The 21,884-nt window shown below is 41.3% G+C and overlaps 1 protein-coding gene across 1 annotated transcript in view; it reads right to left on the reverse strand.

The window, feature by feature from the left end:
- LOC111875428 (A disintegrin and metalloproteinase with thrombospondin motifs 18-like) overlaps positions 1–21,884 on the reverse strand; it is a 194,462-nt gene that overhangs the window by 53,882 nt on the left and 118,696 nt on the right. The window contains 1 exon segment of the mRNA XM_023871673.2: positions 1,805–1,979. Coding sequence (XP_023727441.1) covers positions 1,805–1,979 — 175 coding nt within the window.

Here is a 21,884-nt window from a genome sequence, read left to right on the forward strand (position 1 = left end):
CTTAAAAATGCGACGACCTCCGCCGGGTATTTGAACCCGCGTACTACGAGTCATGAGGTGGGAACATTACCTCTAGACTACGGAGGCCGCTACTATAGATCGCATTAAGTGGAGGAACTGTTTTGGAGGAGACTGTGGACCTGTCGTATGACAGATTACTGATGAAAAAAAATGAAGGTGTAGATTGATTACTAGAGTCTTAATTTCGCGGCGAGGCGAGATATATTTCACTCCATCCCTTACCTACCGCCGTGGATCTAAGAAACAAGGCCATAGAAACACTAGATCTCTGTAAGTTACTTTATATCTGTGCCCTTTTGGAAAAAAAGAAAAGTATGTGAAGTTGGATACGGGTTTCATAGCGCATACCGATATGGACCGAAATTAAATTTGAGATCTGAGGTTCTCAAGACGATGGCTGTGAAGAGATCTATCTTCTGATCTGACGTTGTTTATCCAGGAAGAAGTTCGGTGACGTTTCGGTGGAACGTGTTGAGGGGTACGGCGAGGAAGCAATCCAGCAGCAAGCGGTAAATATGTATCAGACTATATGGCGTCATATCCCAGAAGAGTGTAAGGTACGGTAAAATTGTNGACTAGACGGACTTTCTATTGACTTTGTATCAGACTATATGGCGTCATATCCCAGAAGAGTGTAAGGTACGGTAAAATTGTCCCTGTACTTATCCAATGAAGCACTACTCCATGAAGCCGCATGGGGGAGTGGATGTATAGACCCAAGTTTTCTTGACATCGGAATTAATTGGAGGTGAGTGGTCAAATTCACGCCCCGGCCGCTTTACCTCCGGGGAAAGAGTCGCCGTTACCCATTGGAAAGGCATATGGGTGAACACCAGAACCGGTCTGGACATCCCAGAATATAGTTCTGTCCATAAATAAATTCATCCAAAATCTTTTTACGAAACCCCAATAAGAAATTTCCTCCAGATCTGTTGAGAAACATCCATACGAACAGTCATCGCACACAGACTAATGCCCCAATTAATAGCTCACTTTGTGCAAAGTTTGCATGGCAGTGAGTCTGGTTAAAGTACAAACTCCCTAGCATAAGGGGTTGCCAGAGAAGATAACCTCTTACGTACAGTAAACAGAATATGCAGTTTCAGAAGAGTCGTAACAGAAATCTGCCTCTGGGGCCGATTCTGGGCAACGTCAACAGAGTTAATTCTCGCCCCCCCAAAAAAACATAGTCTTCCTAATCACATTAATATTATATTCCTGCTCTTCTTTTTTCAAGAAATTCGTTGCTGTTAAGAAATCTGAATGTTCACAACAGCGTCTACAAAAGCCTACAATATGTCCATACTTTGATACAATTGAACCCAGTGTGCTTCTCCATAATCTACATCAGTAGGGTCCTCCTTCACTGTCATTCCAACCTCACATCCATATCCGAAGATCATCTTCAATGAGATTTCCCTGCGAATATTTAGTTTGTATTTCTTGTTTCCTACTGAGTGGTTAGCAATCCTGCCTCGTAATCGGATGGCCCCTTGTTCGAAACTCTCTCCATAAAATTGCTATATTGACCTTCATTTTTCGTGGTTTCTTTATTCTCTTCAAATGCTACGATAGTACAACCTATCTTTAAATAGGCCACGAGCTCTTACTTCTGCACACTATCCAATGGATCAATCAGTAATCATCCTGTATTCTAGGTTACATAACATCTGAAGACGAAAAAAGCGTCATTAAATAAGCCAGGTATCAAATCGACTTCATTCTCCCCTCTCACCCCAAGTCTCAGTTTTGCTAAAGCACAGAATAATCTATGTTCACTCACCCCTGGTTCCGCAGTTCTTCTCGTGTCTCTTCCTCCTCTTGCGCTTGCGTTTCTTGGAGCCGTGAGGTGCGGAGCGCTTGAACACGATGTGGGGTCGCTCCGAGCCCACACCTCCCCTGTGACCCCTCAGGGGCTCAAGCCACAGCTCGCCGCGTTCCGTGCGCAACAGACCCGCCTGCGGGTTAGACCACACGCAAAACATCAATCATCTTCCCAACACACCTTATCAGCGAACTTTTAAAAATCTGATGATTCATGTCCCTTCACTTCTTCGTGCCTCTTGCCTATCTGGCAAATAAAAATATAAGGTGACTGCATTACGTGTATTTAAGAAGTATATTTCGGAAGGGCCAGCTAGTGGAAAAGTAGAGAAATTAGTTAGTCAGCATAATTAATTACGTACCACGCTGTGAAGACACACGAAAGAATAGAGGTACAGCTCCACCGTTCTTGACCTCGGTACTAGACGTAAGTGAGTGGTTAGATTCACGTCACAAGCCAGCCGTTTTCACGCCCGGGGAAGGGGCTCCGAGTACCCAATGGATAGGATGCCAAATGGGCCCCAGAGCCGGTCTGAATGCTACAGAGAAAAGAAAAAGTCTTGCTCCTGCCAAGAGTGGGACTCAGCTCACTCAGCCAGTAGCCCGTCGCTGTACGGGCTGAAGAAACAGACGACTCTATACGTGTATTTAAGAATTATGTTTCGCAACGATCCATCTGGTGTACAAATTTAATTTCCTGTTACTCTACTTTCACTGGGGTGCACGCGGTAAGGTAGTTTGTTTAGGCACTATGTTACAAGCCGGAAAGTCGCGGGATCGAATCCCGATTAGGTAATTTTTTCAATTTGCCTAATCCTTGCAGCCACACTTTGGCCCTGGGGTTGACTCAGCCTCTAGCATAAATTAGTACCAGGGATATTCCTGGGGGTAAAAAGCGGCCGGCGCATAAGGCTGACAATCTCACCGCCATCTGTGAGCTGATTGTATAGAGAAAATAAGGGAGCCTTGACATCTCACAACCCTATGGGCCTCCACGGTCTGTTACAGGGATAGCTTTACTTTAGTTACTACTTTCAGTGGTGTTCTGCTTTGAGGAATAACACACAGCCTATGCGTACGTTCTCGTTTACGAGAAATGCCAGTTTTCAATAGAATTACTGTATAAGTCAAGAGAAGCGGAGAAGAAATGTAAGCAATTCAAAATCTTTCGTCATAGTCCAGATGACTTTATAAGACAGCCAAATCTGATGCACTGTCTCCTCTTAAGTACAGTTATTGCAATTTATGGTGTCTCCACTGAAGAGTTTATCCTTACGGCCCTTAACAGGCCGCTGAGGGTCTCACATTTTCTAGACAATCGGCTTACAGACGGCGGTGAGGTTGTCAGTCTTACGCGCCGGCCGCCCTTTACCATCAAGGAAGATTCTTGGTACTTATTTCTGTTAGAGGCTGTGTCGACTCCAGGGCCATAGTGCGGCTTGAAGGATTAAGTCAATTGAAAAATTCCACCTCATCGGGACTCGAACCCGCGACCATCCGGCTCGTAGCATAGTGGAAGTGTTACACTAAGTGTTCTGAAATTACAGATAAATTAAAAATGAGAGAACCGAATTTAACGATGAATTTAGGAAGCGATGTTGATAAATTTGTTCAGAATCATGAAATGTGAATATATGCTATGCTACGAGTTCCTGGTTTGAATCTAGACCACAACTGACTACAGGGACTGAGATATTTCTTTTAATGTTTGCTTCGTATTCGAATAGTATCCTGTTCAAACCTCGCTTATTTGGACACTGTATGTAATCTCAACAAAGACTTTAGAACAAGAGTACACATTGTTGGTTATTCTGCATAACCTACAAGGGAACCCAAACACCTGTCATACTCTTGAATTTCAGATTAGGAAACTGTTCGCTATTGACCGTTCCGCGCAGCGTCAAAAATTATCATCAGTACTTGACGTTTAAAGCTTTAGCCTCTAACATCATTATAAATTATAGGACGTTATACTGAATACTGTTAAATCTGGGGGACAAGCGGTAGCGTAGTTGGTTGAGGCACTATGATACAAGGCGGAAGGTCGCGGTTTCGGGTCTCGATGAGGTGGATATTTTCAATTTAAATAGTCCTTCCAGCCGCACTATGGCCCTGGGGTCGACTCAGCCTCTAGGGGTAAAGGGCGGCCGGCGCGTAAGGCTGAGAACCCCACCGCCATCCGTGAGCCGAATGTCTAGAGAATGTGGGAGTCTCGACCTCTCACAACCCTGTGGGCCTCCATGGCCTGTTACCTTTACATTTTTTTTTTGCTGTTAAATCTAAGCGAAACGTTGAAGTTTAAAGAATGTGGAGTTCTGCTGCACTGAATGGTGGAATTATCCGTCAAGATGGATGACAATCTAGAATAACTACTGCTATCAGGGTAACTGTTACTTGTGCTGTCTCACATAAGTTACGTATTTAAAGACATATTTTGAGCCCCATACGCTATCAGGCGTCGAATGGCAGAATTACCGTGAATGATAAAGTGGAAAGCCGACTATGCAGAAGGAAGCGGTCGTAGCCCATTTTAATGTAACATCATTGAACTTAAATATAAATAAAAACAAAAACAAACTCCGTGGCCTCTAGTCCGCAAGCGAACTATACCGACCTAGCGACCGCCGTTGGCCTCTGTGATCTAATGGACAGAGTTCCTGGTTACAGATCCAGATTTCCTGGGTTCGATTCCCGGCGCTACCAGATTTTCTGAGAAGTAGTGGGTCTGGAACGGAGTCCACTCAGCCTCGTGAGGATAATTGAGGAGCTATTTCAAGGAAATAGTGGCTCCGGTCTAGAAAATCGAGATTAACGGCCGTGGGGATACATTGCGCTGACCACGCGACACCCTCCATCCGGTAAAGTTGGTTCTTAACTAGAAACGTTTATGAAAATCACGGAAAAAAAAGTCCTGGTAGTAGGAGTGAGGACCAGGATCCGAACTTGGGACCTTCAAATACGAAACAGGAGTGCTAATCCACTGAACTTAACGTATGCTTTTTGTATTTATACGGTGTTAAATATAGTAATGTTATTCGTGGCTAATATTTTCGAAATTATGGCAGACGCACTGTTAGATTTATCTTTGAAAACCGTCCAGTTCTGATCAGTTATTATCCCTAATTAAATTCGGCACAGAAAATATTTAAGCATTATAATTTTGCTTCCTTTTGTGGTTTACTTTTCTAACTCCATTTCTGACAATTAATACGACAGCCGATAACATGAACCTATACAGCAGTTAATTCATGATGGACTGCAGACATTTCTTAAGAGATAAAATCCTTTAAATTATTCCCGTGTAAACTTTTCCTGTTTTCTTATGCCTTGAGAATGAAACTTCAGTAATGAGAAAATGATGATACATTATAAATCAGTTTAGAATTTCTTCTCTACGCTAGAGGCGTGTATGATTAATTACTTATAACATTTGGGTTACTGCGTGAGATATTTCCAGCATCTAGTGTCGACAGTTGAACACACTTTACGGAGAATTTCAGTCCAGGAGATACTGACGGCATATGTGTCGTGAAACATATTATTAAGAATATCTTCCTTTAATAGGAAAGGAGGTAAAATTCAACCAAACAACTAGACGTCATATCCCAGAAGGCAGTACTGTTCATAGTCACAGCCTTGAGAGCTTGTAATCTCGTATCATATTATTACTTTCAAATATACATACCTCGGTTGCATGAAACAGAATAATGTGATAAAAAGGATGTGCAAGAGAAGACGGTTAAAACCATGGTGACTGACATTCATAGCTGAGATTTGAACTGAATATGAAGCAGAAATATTACTTCATAATATTCGATGCAATGCAATAGAAACATTTCAATATTGTTACAATTACAAAATTATATTTTTTGTTGGCTTTTATATCTGTTGGATTGTGCAATATATCTTCCAGATCTTTCGTGGTCGATAAGTAACGCTTAAATAAGGTTTAAGGTCTTTCATTCTGGTCCGGTAGTTGTCTGTCGGTAGTTGATGTTGCTTGTCTGTGTGTTGTGATGCATCACAACACACAGACAAGCAACATCAACTACCGACAGACAACTACCGGACCAGAATGAAAGACCTTAAACCTTATTTAAGCGTTACTTATCGACCACGAAAGATCTGGAAGATATATTGCACAATCCAACAGATATAAAAGCCAACAAAAAATATAATTTTGTAATTGTAACAATATTGAAGCGTTTCTATTGCATTGCATCGAATATTATGAAGTAATATTTCTGCTTCATATTCAGTTCAAATCTCAACTATGAATGTCAGTCACCATGGTTTTAACCGTCTTCTCTTGCACATCCTTTTTATCACATTATTCTGTTTCATGCAACCGAGGTATGTATATTTGAAAGTAATAATATGATACGAGATTACAAGCTCTCAAGGCTGTGACTATGAACAGTACTGCCTTCTGGGATATGACGTCTAGTTGTTTGNCTTAAATAAGGTTTTGTCGATTTGTATTTGTGCAACACTCTACAGGGTGTTTCACGACTTTAGGGCATAACTGCTGGAGGTGATTTCCTAGGTCTTCATGATCAAAAAAGTTTATATAAACATGTGTCCGATTTTGGACGGTTACGGAGTTATGACCGTTTTTTCATTCCCGTCACGCCCTTGTGTGAACCGCGTCTGTCAGCTGGCCGGTCGCTATTTTTAGCCAGCTACAGACAGAGCGTTCTCGTTATCTCGACACTTGAGATGTACCTAAGGCGAGGAGGGTTGGTATGTCCGGCGCGGTTCACAACCGAGCGGCAGCCTGTGTTGCTGCCGGCGGTGGCATTTTTGAAATTCAGCTTTAAGCACCAATAAATTCAAATTAAAGGCAATTTCACGAAGTTAACTTTACATTCATACTTTAAATGTATAATGTATTATGCTGATTTTATTATTTTGTTCCGTTTATTGTCAGTAATCGTTACCTTCTATTCTGAGTTTAAAACGGTCATAACTCCGTAACCGTCCAAAATCGGACACATGTTTATATGAATTTTTTTGATCATAAAGACCTAGGAAATCACCTCCTGCAGTTATGCCCTAAAGCCGTGAAACGCCCTGTATATACCTACATAATTTATTCATTTTTTAAAGGTATTAGAAGATATAAAATAAAACTTACAAGCACAATAATTAGGCTTTGAACAAAAAATGACATAACGACATAAAAGAGCCTTTAATCAACTTATGCATTTCGTAACTTTTTTTCTTAAGCTTTTCTTATCGAATACCAAAGGTATATAACTTACAAGGTAATACTGAATGTAATATTAAGTAAACCTGAGATTGGGAAACTTGAACTTTTATCATCAGAATAAATCAATCTTCGACATTTGGTTCTCTGCCAAATCTGCTTTTAAATTTTACTTTCATATTTGCCCATTGGCTCCATCTTCTCATTGCAGTCGTGTTCTATGGTAAATGGTCAGAACGCCTCGTTGCCGTTCAACCTAACAGATAAACGTGAGTGCTAACACACTGACACAGTTTAATCCCTTATCAGGATCGAAATCCCATCCACCGTACTTCAGCTAAAAATATAACACAGAAGTTGTAATAAAAATCACAAGTAAAACTGTTTGAATAAGGTTACCCATTCTTAGTCAAGCAAAAGTAGGGGTGATTTTAAGTGCATTGAACTGTAGTCCCATTTGCCAGTGTTTTATCTATGCTTATAAACCACAATTTCTCCTCCGGTTAGTTTGCGAATTAAATTTAAAAGTTTTAAAATTATTATCATAGGTCGACATGGAAACGTATGGTTTTCGAAGTAAGATTAACACCATACATGAAATTGCTCATTATCGTTACTGCCTACGGAATAATTAATATTCCTCATATATTTTCAATAGAGTAATAATTCTCCATAATTGAGTCATGTACAATATAACATTCTTTTATGTCGTTTCGCTAAGTTATTAGTTACTCTCGTATTAATATATTTTTGTAATACCCTGGTAGGGCTCATCTGAACATGGGTTCGATGAAATGTTGGGGAATTCTAGCGTAGCTGAGCAACCGGTGGCTTTCCTAGAAGGCCTCAGCTCCAAGGAGTTAGTGCTCTGGTATATAAAATAACAGAAGGAAACACTGATTTTATGGACGTTGTAAGAAAAGGGCTCTCAAGCGTTGTACAGCAAGTTTCATTATTATTTTAAAGCAACGAATCCTTAAATCAATAGGCGATAATATTAAGTACCAACACAAAGACATTTGGAACTACGTATCTCAATGTAGGTAGTACAGGGGAAGTTCTGCTCAATTATAGATCGGTAGTAATCACCCGATAAAGCTGCTATTGCATTTTATAAGCATTGTCAGTCCTTCTACAACACACTCCTGGGGTCGTGAAGTCTGTTGTTTTACAATACAACGATGCTATAGCTCCAGGCTCTATCTGTGATATCTGTAAAGATATAAAGTGTTAGCGGCCAACAAAATCCATCGAACTCGATGGTATCCTTAGCTTTGTTGTAAACGGTTACTCTGAGATGCTTACCCTTATAATGAAGTTCGTTTTCAGTCTTAATTTGTTCACGCAGGTATTTCCTGCCGGAGAAGTTCATGGAGGTAAGCATAGGCCCACTGGAGCTGTAGTGCCAAGGAAAAAAAAAGGTATTTCCTTCTGCTTAAAAAAAACTGCCCTTCTTCCTGTCTTAATAAAGGTAACAAAATTCGTATCAGTAATTACAGGTCTATTTCCATCATCTGTGGTGTTTTTTTATTGCCAGTGGGGTGGGACTAAGTCCCTTGTATTGCGGCCACTTCTGGCCAATTGTACCAGCCCCAAATGATAGGTGAGGGTGATTGTGGAGCAATTGGTGGAATGAAGACTGGCAGGGGAAACCGAAGTACTCGGAGAAAACCTGCCCCAGCGCCAATTTGTCCACCACAAATCTAACTTGACCAGGCCCGGGATAGAACCCGGGCTATCTGTGGTGTTTCTAAGATATCTGAATTTGTCATACGCAAGCATATTTTACGTTATTTTCAGGCCAAGTTAAATTCTTCTCAGCATGGTTTAGCAAAAATCAGTCAACTACTGCAAATTGGTCACTCCTTTCAACATGGTAACTCCGACTGTATTCCCAAAAAGTACTTGCTTCCATATGTTTTGACGTTAGTAGTGTTTCTGATTCGGGTTTAAACTACTTGCATTTAGAGGTGTTTAGTAGATATGGTTTGTCTACTGGCTATATTAACTAGTTTCTGTAGTTCGCTAACAAACAGACTGTGTTATGTTCGTTTTTTTTGTGTGTCCTTTTCTTCCAGCCTTTAATTCGGTGTCTCGTGCTCCTCAAAATTCTGTTTTAGGACTTTCTTTTTCTGCACATGAATCTGTAATTTATATAGCAAAATTAAACACCATTCTTTTCTTCTATATTACTTTTTATTCTTTTTGATGATATACACATTCACTAGGAATCAATTAAATAATTTTCCTGGGGAGTAGAGCGCGGCCGGCGCGTAAGGCTGACAAACGTACCGCCATATTGAGTCGATTGTCTAGATAATGTGGGACCCTCAACGTCTCACAACCCTATGGGCCTTCACGGCCTGTTACAGGGATAGCTTTACTTTTTACTTTTTTATATACATTCTTCGTCGGTCACAGTGGCCACAGGGTCTAAGGTATGAGCTTCCTTCACCCGCTCAAACACTGGGATCGTGGGACCGAAACCCTCACGAGGCATGGATATTTATCTGCATTTATTCCGTTTGTGTTATGCTGTGTAGGTAGCGGACTTGCGGGGGCTGCTCCCCACCCAAGGAGTCTTATCAATTCTCCATATGTAAAAGAAACTTTAAAACAGAGGCTAAGGTTCATCACGGACTACAGCATCCACAGATGTATTTTTTTCGTCATATGACCTCTGCTGATGACTGTCTTCTTTGGGCGTCAGATATTAAATTTGTGTGAGATTGGTGTACCGCCAACAATATGAAACTTAATGTTAGTAAAACGAAAATTATCTCTTTCTCCGGAACAAATAAGGTGCTATTAACTCTATACTTTGTAAATCCGGCATTTTGCATAATTCGGCGTTTTTAATTTATTATAAACTGTACTTTCATCACCATGTTGATTATATTGTCCCATGTCATAAAGTTGTTGGGCATAATACGGACTATTCCTTTCTTGTTTCCCACCAAAAGAAAGTTCCCTAATACTGCACATGGGCGTGTTTCTGTTTTCTGCAATTCCCTTACCAGCACCTACCCCATTAAACTAGAGCGTATCCGGAGAAAGTTTTCTACCTATGTTGAAATCGACTGTTTAAGAATAATAATTCATGTAGTTGTTAAGGCACTACGCTACAAGCCGGAAGGTCGCGGGTTCAAGTCCCGATGAGGTCACTGGATTTTTTCAATTGACCTAACTCTTCCGGCCGCACTAGGCCCTGGGGTTTACTCAGCCTCTAACAAAAATGTGTACCAGGAATTAATTAAATAATTTTTCTGGGGAGTAATGCGTGGCCCAACTCGAGGCCCTGTCCCCGTATTTGTCTCGAAAGGCTGGGGAAAACCTTTAAAAACTATCTCAGGTCGAGACTTGAACCGGTGACGTCCCCTGAAATGCTAACCACTCTACTTCAGAGTTCGGTAAGACCAGCGGTGTATTCAAAGTCCCAACTAACTTATTTGGGAGGTACGCGTACTCCACTGGAGGGACACATTTCCATTCTTGTGTGTCGCTGTGTTACTTATGACGCAATCGGAAAACGTTTGTAAACAAACTGGAAAGGCCAAGCTCACAGGGACACATTATGCAAAGCGGACTGTCATGTTCATCTATAGCTTTTGTGTGTCACTTAATGTTGACAATATATTCGTGTAAGGAGTGTCAATGCTACACTTCAAGGCGTTAGATTATTTTCAGCACCACTAAAACATTGATTAGCTTCTACCGGCGCAGATGCTAGTTCGACTCTCAGTCGCGTTACTTTATAGAAGGAGATATTTGCTGACGGCTGCAAGAAGACAGAGTCAACCATGTCTGTCTTAATTCAATCGATACGAATCTACATAATGTACAATCAATCCAGACATAATCTAATCCAATCAAGGCAACATGATATCACTCCCCTTCTTTCTTCGGGAATGTCATCACTAGAGCTAGGATTCTTATGTAGTCTTCATTAAGTACTTGACAGACAATGGTACATATTGAAAACCCAAAGTTTCATTTTAAACTCATCTCAAACTTGGTGGACACACGTTCAGCAACCTCTCCTTTCGCAACACTGAGCTTTTCACTTGCATTTTTCATTATGTCTACAGATTCTTGCAGAGGAAGTCCCTGGGCTTCTAATCGCTTTATACTCTCCGGAAGCTTAGGATGTAGGCAATTTAAGAGGCTACTTTTGGATCGCTGAATGCAATCTCGGATTCACGCACCGAAACAGCAGACTCAGATGGAAACTTAGCTACAATTGACTTCCCAGTGCCAAAGTGCTCACTATACAAGCTGACTGCTTGTCTGCCGGCTCTGCGTCGGGGTGCAGAGATGCGCCCAGCAAGTGCTGCTTATAGATTTGCACGTGCCTCTAATATCCCGGCAACACGTTGCAGTCCATGAGCCAGGCAAGTAAAATGAATCAAATTGGGGTAAAACACTTTCAACACAACTGTAGCTTTCAGCATATATGCCGCAGCACCTGAACACAAAATTAGCACCGGTAGGCCACAAATCTTGCAACAGTGGAATGATATGTATGGTGCAGAACTTTGGAGAAAATTAAATGTGAATTAGAAGGAACTTCAATGTCTAACTTGCCAACCATAAGGTTCGCGATAAAGCGACCCACAGAATCCGTCGTTTCGCTCACAGTAACCCATATAAAGACATCTCTTATGTTACCTCTTATGTTTTCCAAGGTTTCTTCATAGCAGATATTCAGATAATGTTTTCGAAGTGATGATTGTTCTGGAATATGTTGCTTTCGGTATTTTTCCAAAAAGGATCGAAATTCTGGCATTTGGAGTTTAAACCAGAGGATGTTCGAGGGCACCACTCAAATGCACATATCCTTGAAGAATTCATTTCTTGAAGTCGAAGATTATTGCGTCTGTGTTAAGAGCATTTGCTTCTTCGAAGAACTCACTTGCTTGTTCTTTGTATATAGCATGCTTTATACATGTTGCTCCAAATGTGATTTCATGGAGCACCCAATACTTTTGTTGCAAACCAGACGTATTATGATTTTACCGTCGGTTGTGAAGGAATCTTCTATTTTTATCTACAAATGTAACTTTGACGCCAGAAAGGATACAACCATTGCCATAATGATATAGATTCTCAAACTTGAACTTAACTCATGGAACTGCTCATACAAAGTAAAATGGATGTCAAACATTTCAGGAAAAGGAAGTATGTTGTTAGGAGTGAACGACAATGGTTGGTGAGAGGAGAGTGGGTTTGAGCTGCAATATAAAGGAATGCCATTTGAATCCTTAGAAAAGTGACCAACGCGAAGGTCACGCTAATGAGCAGAATTACCCGGGGCTGTAGTTTACTCTGCTTTACGAAAGAGATTTTTACTTCCCGGATTTTCCCGTCTTTACCATCACATTCTTCTACAGGGCCTGTCAGAGTATCAACAGTGGATGTCTTCTCTACTCAAGACACTTGCTAAAAACACATCTATTTAGTGCTCCGTATCATCGAGGGTTGATTGTAAATCTGCTGTTATTTCAATAAAAACACTGAAAAAAAAAACTCTTTTGGAAGGTTGGAGGAGACTATTAGTAAGGTATTTAACCAAAATACACATAAAAATATGGACATTTTCCAATTTTAAACGCAAACAAAGGAAAAAAGTCACTAGATATTTTGTTTTATGTAACATCCCAAGATATATGTAGGAAATGCCAAAATTTGTGAAGATACGTAGAATCAAGTTGAACTGTAGCAATGCTAATGCTGCAATTCGTGAAGATTATTACCCTTCTGGGGTTTCTATACTTCTTCGTATAGGAATAAATAAAACATGTATTTATATAGAAATCCTGTGCCTAGCAAGAGTTTCATAGCCACTTATTTCTCTTTTACGAAGCTCCGACTAGCCGTGTCATCTGGTGGCCAGTTGAAGAACTGCAGCGGCATGTGCATAATAATTACGTGAGTGATAACATCACGGATCTCCGTCTGTTATCGAGTCGTGTATTGACGAACAGAAGATCATATACTAACACGCACCTGCAGACATACGTTTTTCTTCGTGCAGCAATTCTTTGAAATCTAAACGCAGATGTCCACTACTGGACTGAAGTGTAGAGGCGTGATATATTATCAAGAGTTCTATCTTTCTTGCCACCTGATTTCCCGCTAGTTTCTTGGTCGGCTTATTCTTCGACCCTGAAGATGGAGTCGACATATACTTCCCGAAATGTCGACTAACTTTCAACAGACTACACGACGCTATATCAAAGACAGAACTGTTCATAAACTCCGCTATGACAACTTCACATCTTACACACTACATTGTCACTTACATTTGGACGACACCCTAACTAAATTACTACGTGCCTTGACTATAGCCAGCCACTGTTTTCTCAAAGACCACAAGTACCTGGTTCGATCTATATGTGGATGGGATTATTGTGAGTGACAGTATTAATGTTTTATCTGTCTCTGGAGACGAACTTAGAACTAGTACCTTAAAGCATGCCACTGTCACTTCGTGCCGCCATTCGCGGATGTTTACACCCATTCGACACCCTTTCGTTAGATGAACGGAGAAATATGGGTGCTACGTAGTATTTACGTTTCATACTGTAGCATACAGACCCGTTGCTAAGTAACGACTGTAAACGACGCCCGTTACTATGCAACTAACAAACACCAATGAATTAATTTGGAAGATGAATTCCCTACGTGGTCTGTGCGACAGCTGCGTGACGCAACAATAGAAGAAATGTTAGAATGGTGTTTTCTGTATAAGCACACAGTCAGTGTAGTTAGTTCACTTCAGTTGAGTGAAGTGGTTGGTAGGTGAGTTAGTTAGAGCGGTGTTTCTCAACCGCCGGGCCCACGTCTTGTAGAAAAAAAGATTTTATCGGGCTGCAGTCTGAAAATAGTTGAGAAACACCGAGTTAGAGGACTGCTGCAGTTGTGCGCTGTTTGTGTTAGAAGCTGGTAGCTGAGGCACGGGGATAGTTAGGGAACCCAGAGGAAGGGGAACGTCACCGCGGCTACCCGGGTTCGATCTCGGGTCTGGTCAAGTGGGATTTGTGGTGGACAAAATGGCGCTGGGGCAGGTTTTCTCCGAGTACTTCGGTTTCCGCTGCCAATCTTCATTCCACCAATTGCTCCAGAATCACCCTCACCTATCATCTGGGGCTGGTACAATAGGCCAGAAGTGGCCGCAGTACAAGGGACTTAGTCCCACCCCACTAGCAATACAAAGGACTTAGTCCCACCCCACTACACCACTAGACAACGACTTATGTAGACACCGCAAACTGAAAAGACTTAATGCTTATTGTAGTGAAGGTTAGAAAGTGTGTGAATTAGCGTTAGAGCTAGTTACTTGTAGTTACGATCTGTAAGTGGCCAATGCCGGTCACGGTAGCCGAGCTGTCTAAGGCATGTACTGTCTTCGCTCGCTTGGAANGGGGGGGGGGAGTGGTCAATATATCCAATTACCAATCCAAACCCAGTCTTTTGTCACTAATACACAGGATAATATTCTTCAGCTGTCACAAATAGGATCTTTTGGCTTATTCGGATTCAGAATTTTTAGGAGATTACGACTCTTTAAGACATCTGGTAGGATTCCTTGGACGAATGATCTGCCCATATAATAAAACAGTAAAAAAAGACCCGACAGAAATTTGAAGAATCGAAGTCAGTGTCGATGCGGTCCAAGGCTATCATCTATATTTTGTATTAAACCCAAATATTAAATATTATTGGAAGTTTTGTAATGTAATTTTGTAACAATAAAATTAATGTCAAGGTTTCTGCTTCTGATGGCTGATGCGCTTTGTCTGTCTTTCAGCTACTGCAGTCTGCGGTCTGAGATTTATAATCCTTTGCTTGAAGAAAGGCCCTCTAACTCGCTCTACCTACTGATGCATCATCATTCGCTTGAAGGCCGAGGATACCGATAGCTTTGTTGTAAAGAAGTGAGAGTAAAACAAAACAAATAACAACACAAAAGTGCACAGAGGAGAGATAGACGAAGCAATTAGCGCCACGAAAGAGTCAGTTCACAGATGTTCACAACGTGCTCGTCTGTAAGGAGTTCTGTAGCCCATGGGCACTGTCATTATACCAGAACTCTTGTTCATTTTGTCTGGCCTCTGAAAAGATGATTCATTCCTCAAGGGACAGCAATGCCCCCCCTCGCAATCATGTGACTCATGGTACCTGTCCTAATGTTGGCCCATTTCCAAGAGTACTGTTTCTTGCACGATGCTCCTTGGACAGGTTGTCACGGAACAGTTACTCAGACACCTCAGGGTATTAAGGGCGGACTTCGTTGTTGTCCGAATCTTAAAGAATCTGTATATTTGCTCGTCTCCAGGTCGCCACTCTGAAGAAACTGTATATATATGGCTTTTCGCTTTATACAAAATGGAGATATATTGGAGTGTACACAGATCACGAAATAGAAGGGAGTAAGACGCGGATAACTAACGCATTTGCATTATGGAGACGTTCATTTCGAACTCAGAACATGGACTGATTATTTCTTTCGAAGAATAATCACTGGTTTTCTACAGTTGAAACAGAGCATTAAAATAACTCAAAAGGAAAATAATGAAACCGCCAAATGTTTTTTTTTTAAGAAGCAAATTTCATTCATAAATACTACCTGAAAATTATTTACATAAGAGACAACCTTGGCATATTACTGCCTTGTCTTTTAACGAGAGTATATTTATATATTTCATCCTGTTGTGTATGACCTCCTCTGTGATCTAGTGGTCGTTGTGTATGACCGCCTCTGTGGTCTATTCACCTAGTGGACAGAGTTCCTGGCTACAGATCCAGAGGTCCGGGTTGGATTCCCAGCACTACCATATTTTATTCTGAGAAGTAGTGGGTCTGGAACGGGGTCCACTCAGCCTCGTGAGGATAATTGAGGAGCTATTTCAAGGAAATAGCGGTTACGGTCTAGAAAACCGAAATTACTGGCCATGGGGATCGTTGCGCTGACCAACCGACACCCTCTATCCGCTAAAGTTGGCACTAACTTCACCGAGAAGCGGCGGTCGTTCGGTCGGTATAGTTCGCTTGCGGACTAAAACCATGGAGTTTGTTTGTTCTTTTTTTGTTTGTGTATGTACACGTAAGGTCTATCCTGTGTTACAGCCGTCAGTACTGCAAGTAAAGCGGGAATATCTTTAACGAAAACAATAAATGTCGGTTTTAATGTAGGTATAGTTCTGTATGTTTTATCCGTACTTTTTGGGGCACGCGGTAGTGAATTTTGTTGAGGCACTATGCTACAAGCCGGAAGATCGCGGGTTTGGTTCCCGGTGAGGTCAATGGATTTTTAAGCTGACCTAATGCTTCCAGCCGCACTATGGCCCTGGAGTCGACTCAGCCTCTAACAGAAATGTGTACCGGGAATCTTCCTGGGGGTAAAGGGAGGTCAAGCGAGTAAGGCTGACAACCTCACCGCCGTCTGTAAGACGATTGTCTAGAAAATGTGGAAGCCTTGACGTCTCACAGTTCTATGGGCCTCCACGACCCGCTACAGAAGTAACTTTATTTATTTTTTTATTCTTTAGAATGAAGAAGGATATTCTCTAGACCTTACAAGAATATTCTTTAGAGGTCGTTATGTACGTAAGTATCTACAAACTAATGATTATGATTAGCCCTCAATACAATTTCTTTTAATTACAATTCCTGCACATCATTCTTTACCTACTCTCGAGTGTAACGTCTACGGACTTCTGTACAACAAGGCTCATTTCTTTGAAACCACATGGAGCCATCATATGTCACGCACGTGGCTGCATTGTTACATGACGTCGAAAACCAGAGGTCACATCATCGGCTTTTAGTATTAACTGCTTCTGCCTTACGTCGAATAAAAGATTTTTATTATAAATTTTAATTTCCAAGTCTGGTGTTTGATCCGCAAAAGTTGGTACTAACTTCGCACGAGAAGCGGCGGTCATTCGGTCGGTATAGACCGCTTGCTGACTATAGGCCACGGAGTTTTTTGTTTTTTGTTTGCCTGGTGTTTGAAATTTTGGAGGATAATTTTAAATTAAGATTCGAGGTAAAAAGTGAAGGTGTAATCTTTATTCATTTGGCTTAGAATAGGTTTCAATGGTGCTTTATTCTGAAAGCGGTAATCAATCTCAGGGTTGCGTAATATTCTGGTAATTTCTTGACTGTAGTTAGTTAGGTATGTTTTTTAAAATAGTTAGGTTGATAATTTTGAAGGATCACAATGTACTCTGAGAAATGCATATATATGTTACACGGATTTCTGTGCAAAAGGCTGAGTAGGCTCTGAAGCCAGGAAATCGAGGGTTAATGAGGATAGCAAGCAATGGGGGAACTTCGTTCCAGGGAGCTGAACTAATGTGCTTTGGATGTGAGATTAAGTAGTTTAAAATGAAACAGATGCGCATCTTAAATGTAGAAGACAAGATATTTTTTAATGATTGGGATTCATTTTCCATGTTAGGTGGGTCCCTTGTCTCCACGGTATGGCGCGTCCTCAGGTTTCGGATGGAGGAGGCACCCTCCAGTTTTGGAGGGAAGCTGCGAATATATTGAATAAGCAGTCGAGGACAGCCGACAAGGGGTGGCCCTCCAGCTTGGGGGTTAGGCGTGGGGCTAACAACTCCTCACCGTATAAAATCATTATGTTACGAAAATGAACAAAGCCTCGGACCTGGACGGATTCCTTGGAAAAACGACCTAAGCTAATGAAAATTGATATGAGATTTGGCACTTGAAATGTTCGAAGTTTGTATAGGGCAGGTTTGCTCAGGGCAATGACAGAAGAAATCTTAAAATATAAGTTAGATTTAGCGGGGTTACAGGAGGTCAGATGGGACGGGGGTGTCATCGTACCAATAGGAAACTAAATTTTTCTATGGAAAGGGGAATGAAAATCATGAATTAGGCTCAGGGTTTTCGTACATAAGAGAATCGTATCAGCAGTTAAGAGGGCAGAGTTCGTTAGTGATAGGATATCATATATAATACTGAAAGGTCGCTGGTGTGATATCATTGTTATGAATGTTCACGCCCCATAGAAAACACTGTCTGTTGTCAAGAATGACTATTATATGGCCCGTTATATAGAAATGGATATGCATACGAACCATATAGAAAACGCCTCTTCTGTTGTCATGAATGCGTGTTTATTGGCCCGTTACCTAGCAATGGATCTACGCGTCACAATACATCAAATAAACACCACAGTTTGTTCCAATGCCATTGAAATCGTTCCAGTTCAGTTTCAAATGGAGATGACAGGTTGTCATGTGCTGAAGATGAGATATTCGACATGACAAACTCGTTAAATTTCATAAACTCACTTCACCTGCTGATAAGTTTCCAATGTTTTATGACCACGCAACGGAGAATGAGAATCCTTCGTGAGTTTATCTGTACAGTTCTTTCCAAAAATGAAGTGATCAAGAAATAGACTCGTTAATAAAAGATTGGAAAGCTGTTTCCGAGTTGCTGTTTCTCACATACGTTCAGATAATGAGAAATGTTGACCGAGCGACTGTGGCTGTCTTCTCACTGACGTGCTTTATCTTTCAAACTCTAGGAAAAATACAATTGGAGTAAACTCTGTTATAAGGGACTAATAAGGGGCGGTCAGTGTATCCGTTATCGCAGATGTCCGCTATAACCGAATTAAGGCATATGCACAGAAGTACACAATAGGATATATACAGCCAATGCACGCAATGAACATAGAAACACACATGTGAATATATAAAGGTTCAATCAATAGATCTAGTCTCTGTCTTCGGAAATAGGGACTACCTCTATTGAGTGGCCCCAACTGAGTAGGTTTCTACCTGAGGACGATGAGACAGTCCAGTCTCCGAAAACTTAAGTGATTTAAATAATAGGAAGTTGAAGTAAAAAGTAAAGTACTCGTAAATATATCCCTGTAACAGGCCGTGGAGGCCCATAGGTTTGTGAAATGTTGAGGTTCCCATATTTTCTAGACAATCGGCTCATAGATGGCGGCAAGACTGTCAGCCTTACGCGCCGGCCACCTTTTACCCCCAAGAATATTCCTCGTACTCATTTCTATTAGAGGTTGAGTCGACCCCACGGTCATAGTGCGCCTAGAAGGATTAGGTCAATTGAAAAAAAATCCAATGATCTCATCGGGATTTGAACCCGCGACATTCTGGCTTGTAGCACAGTGCCTCAATCAAGTACGCTACCACGTGCCCCATTAGAAAGTCAATAATTATATTAAAAAAATATCGTCAAAAACTATTAGATTTATCTAAAAATTATATTATTATTCTTCATTGCATTATTATTAAAATGATTGTCGCTTAAAAGCGTAATAAGAAATGTTCTTGAAAATAATTACTACTTTCATTGTTATCACTTGGCCTGCGGTTCACGGAGGGTTTTAAGGTTCTCAATTTAGCCCTCGTGCATAAAATTTACTCGTTACTGCAGAAGAACAAAGTGCGGAGCATAAAGATTTCTACTTAGCAGCATATATCAGTGGCCAGGTGCAGCCGGTTCTATATGAATCACCCTGTACATCACATAATATACCGATGATGACAAAAACGTCAATTCATCCTTGTGCTTAATTAATTAAGCACCATGCCTTGAAGTCATATGAGGGAGTGCAGATGTAGGTTCACTTCGGCACGAGATGAAGATGAGTGGTCAGTTTCACGCCCCAGCCTCTTTAACTCCGGGCGAAGGGGCCCCGGAAACAATCGAATAGGATGCTACTTGGGTCCGAGAGCTGGCCTAGACGCTGTGGAGTAGAGAAATATTTCTTACCTCTGCCAAGAATCAAACCGCGGCCACCCAGCCCATGATACCGTCGTTATACAAACTAAGATATCTCGGGTGTTGCAATAAGGTCAAATTTAATGCTTATATATAATATCTGGGCATTATTCGTGCAGCATTATAATTACACGTTTGAGAAGACAGTAAGTACGCGTAGTTGGATTTCTTTGTTAATACCAGAAGCATGACGCTAAAGCGGAAAGGGATTTCGAGAGACGTCACGGGTACTTTATTTTGCGCCGCCTAACGTGACATAGGTACGACTCACACCTCCACCATACGAGTCTGTATTTGTTCTCTGCAGAGAAATACGTGCTACGTATCAAATGATTTTCCGGACCCCTGCTGATAAGAACGGCGCCAACATAGGCAATGTGCACCACTGTACTGCTTTGCGGATACTGCAACACGTCACACAAAACCTGTTCCGTGTCCTCCAGAAAAGTCACTTACCGTAATTCAATGGATGATGTATATGGAGCCTTCTGTCAGTGGAGTGTTTATACAGAGCAAATTTATGCTTCAGGTATGCAATAATTCATATCTTGCATGCATCTGTTTCGTATTCTTCACAGTTCCCTTGACTATCTATGAGAAATGCACTTATTTAGACACTTAACACAAAAATAATATATATTGTCAGGTTATGATTTGATGTACATGAAGACAAAAGAACTAGGACGGAAAGAGAATCATGGGATTCAAAATGTTGGCATCGAAGACTCCCAGGGGAATAGAATAGTAGATCAGAGGCAAGTGCTGAAAATTTGGGAAAATTATATTTCAGAACTATATGATCGACCTAATCGGCCAGAAACCTTAGAAGTTGAACCGGAAGAAGAAGTAGATACAGACGAGAAAGGACCATATATTTTACAAAGTGAGNGTATGTGTGTGACTACAGATGAGGTATGGATTGGTGAATAGATTTATTGACCATATACAAGTCGTATCTACAAATAACTATAACACTACCGCTGATTTACACACTTTACACATCATACACGCTAAGAATTTTTCAGCCTGCAGTGCTTTCACTAGTCGTTGCTTGGTAACTGATTTTTTTAACGATGGAGATTCTTCAGCTTCTGTGCTCACGTCATTACTGTCCGACGACTATCTCACAACTGAACTGTCAATTATAGCGCCACTTCTTCTCAGCCTCCCTTGTAAAACTCAACTGACTCACTACTCCAGCTGTCCTGGTCATAACCTCTCTGCACGGACCACATAGAAAAATATAGTACTATTGTTGCGTGCGTATTCGTTGCCAAGAGAAAGTATTTACCGAGCTGTTGCCTACAAACGGTCGTTGTTTATTCGTATATCTCACCATCGTTACATAGCGATGGCTGTAGATGCTACAATATCAATCCGTTAAAACTATTAAGCTTCTTGCGGCGAGTCGGTCTAAACGCAAATAAACCTTGGACAATCTGCCGCATCATGCTGCTACAAATCTCGAATATCTCGGAGACAAAGGTCTCCAAAACGCAATACAGCTCAAGCTGCATAGCGACTCGCCACGGGCTCGGCGACAGAGAGGTCAGAATTCGAGTCCCGGTAAGGTCAAGACTTTTCTCTTCTTCACGTCGTCCAGACCTGCTCTGGGGCCCACCCAGCCTTTTATCCGATGGTTACCGGGGGCTCCTTCCACGGGGGTAAAGCGGCCGGGGCGTGAAGCTGACCACTCACCTCCAACTAGTGCCGAGGTCAAGAAAATATGGATCTCTACATCCGCTCCCCCCTACCCATTTATGGCGTATTGCTTAATTAGCTAAGCACAGGGACAACTTTACTTTTCGAAGTTTTATTCCGTATCAGAGAGGCCGATCTCCCGACAAGACTTCGCTGAAAATATCAGCCCCGTTGAAATGAGGAAAGAAACATTGTTATGGTGCACAGCGACAAACATCGATTCTCAGTATAGCCGCCTTATAAATCGGTGTTATATGTCACAGATAGAGTCAGAACGACTGACATGAGACCGAATTTTGAGGGCGTTTCTATTATTTTGCTCAGGTATAAGCTA

This window comes from Cryptotermes secundus, unplaced genomic scaffold (genome assembly GCF_002891405.2).
Source record: "Cryptotermes secundus unplaced genomic scaffold, Csec_1.0 scaffold172, whole genome shotgun sequence".
NCBI classification, from domain to species: Eukaryota; Metazoa; Arthropoda; class Insecta; order Blattodea; family Kalotermitidae; genus Cryptotermes; species Cryptotermes secundus.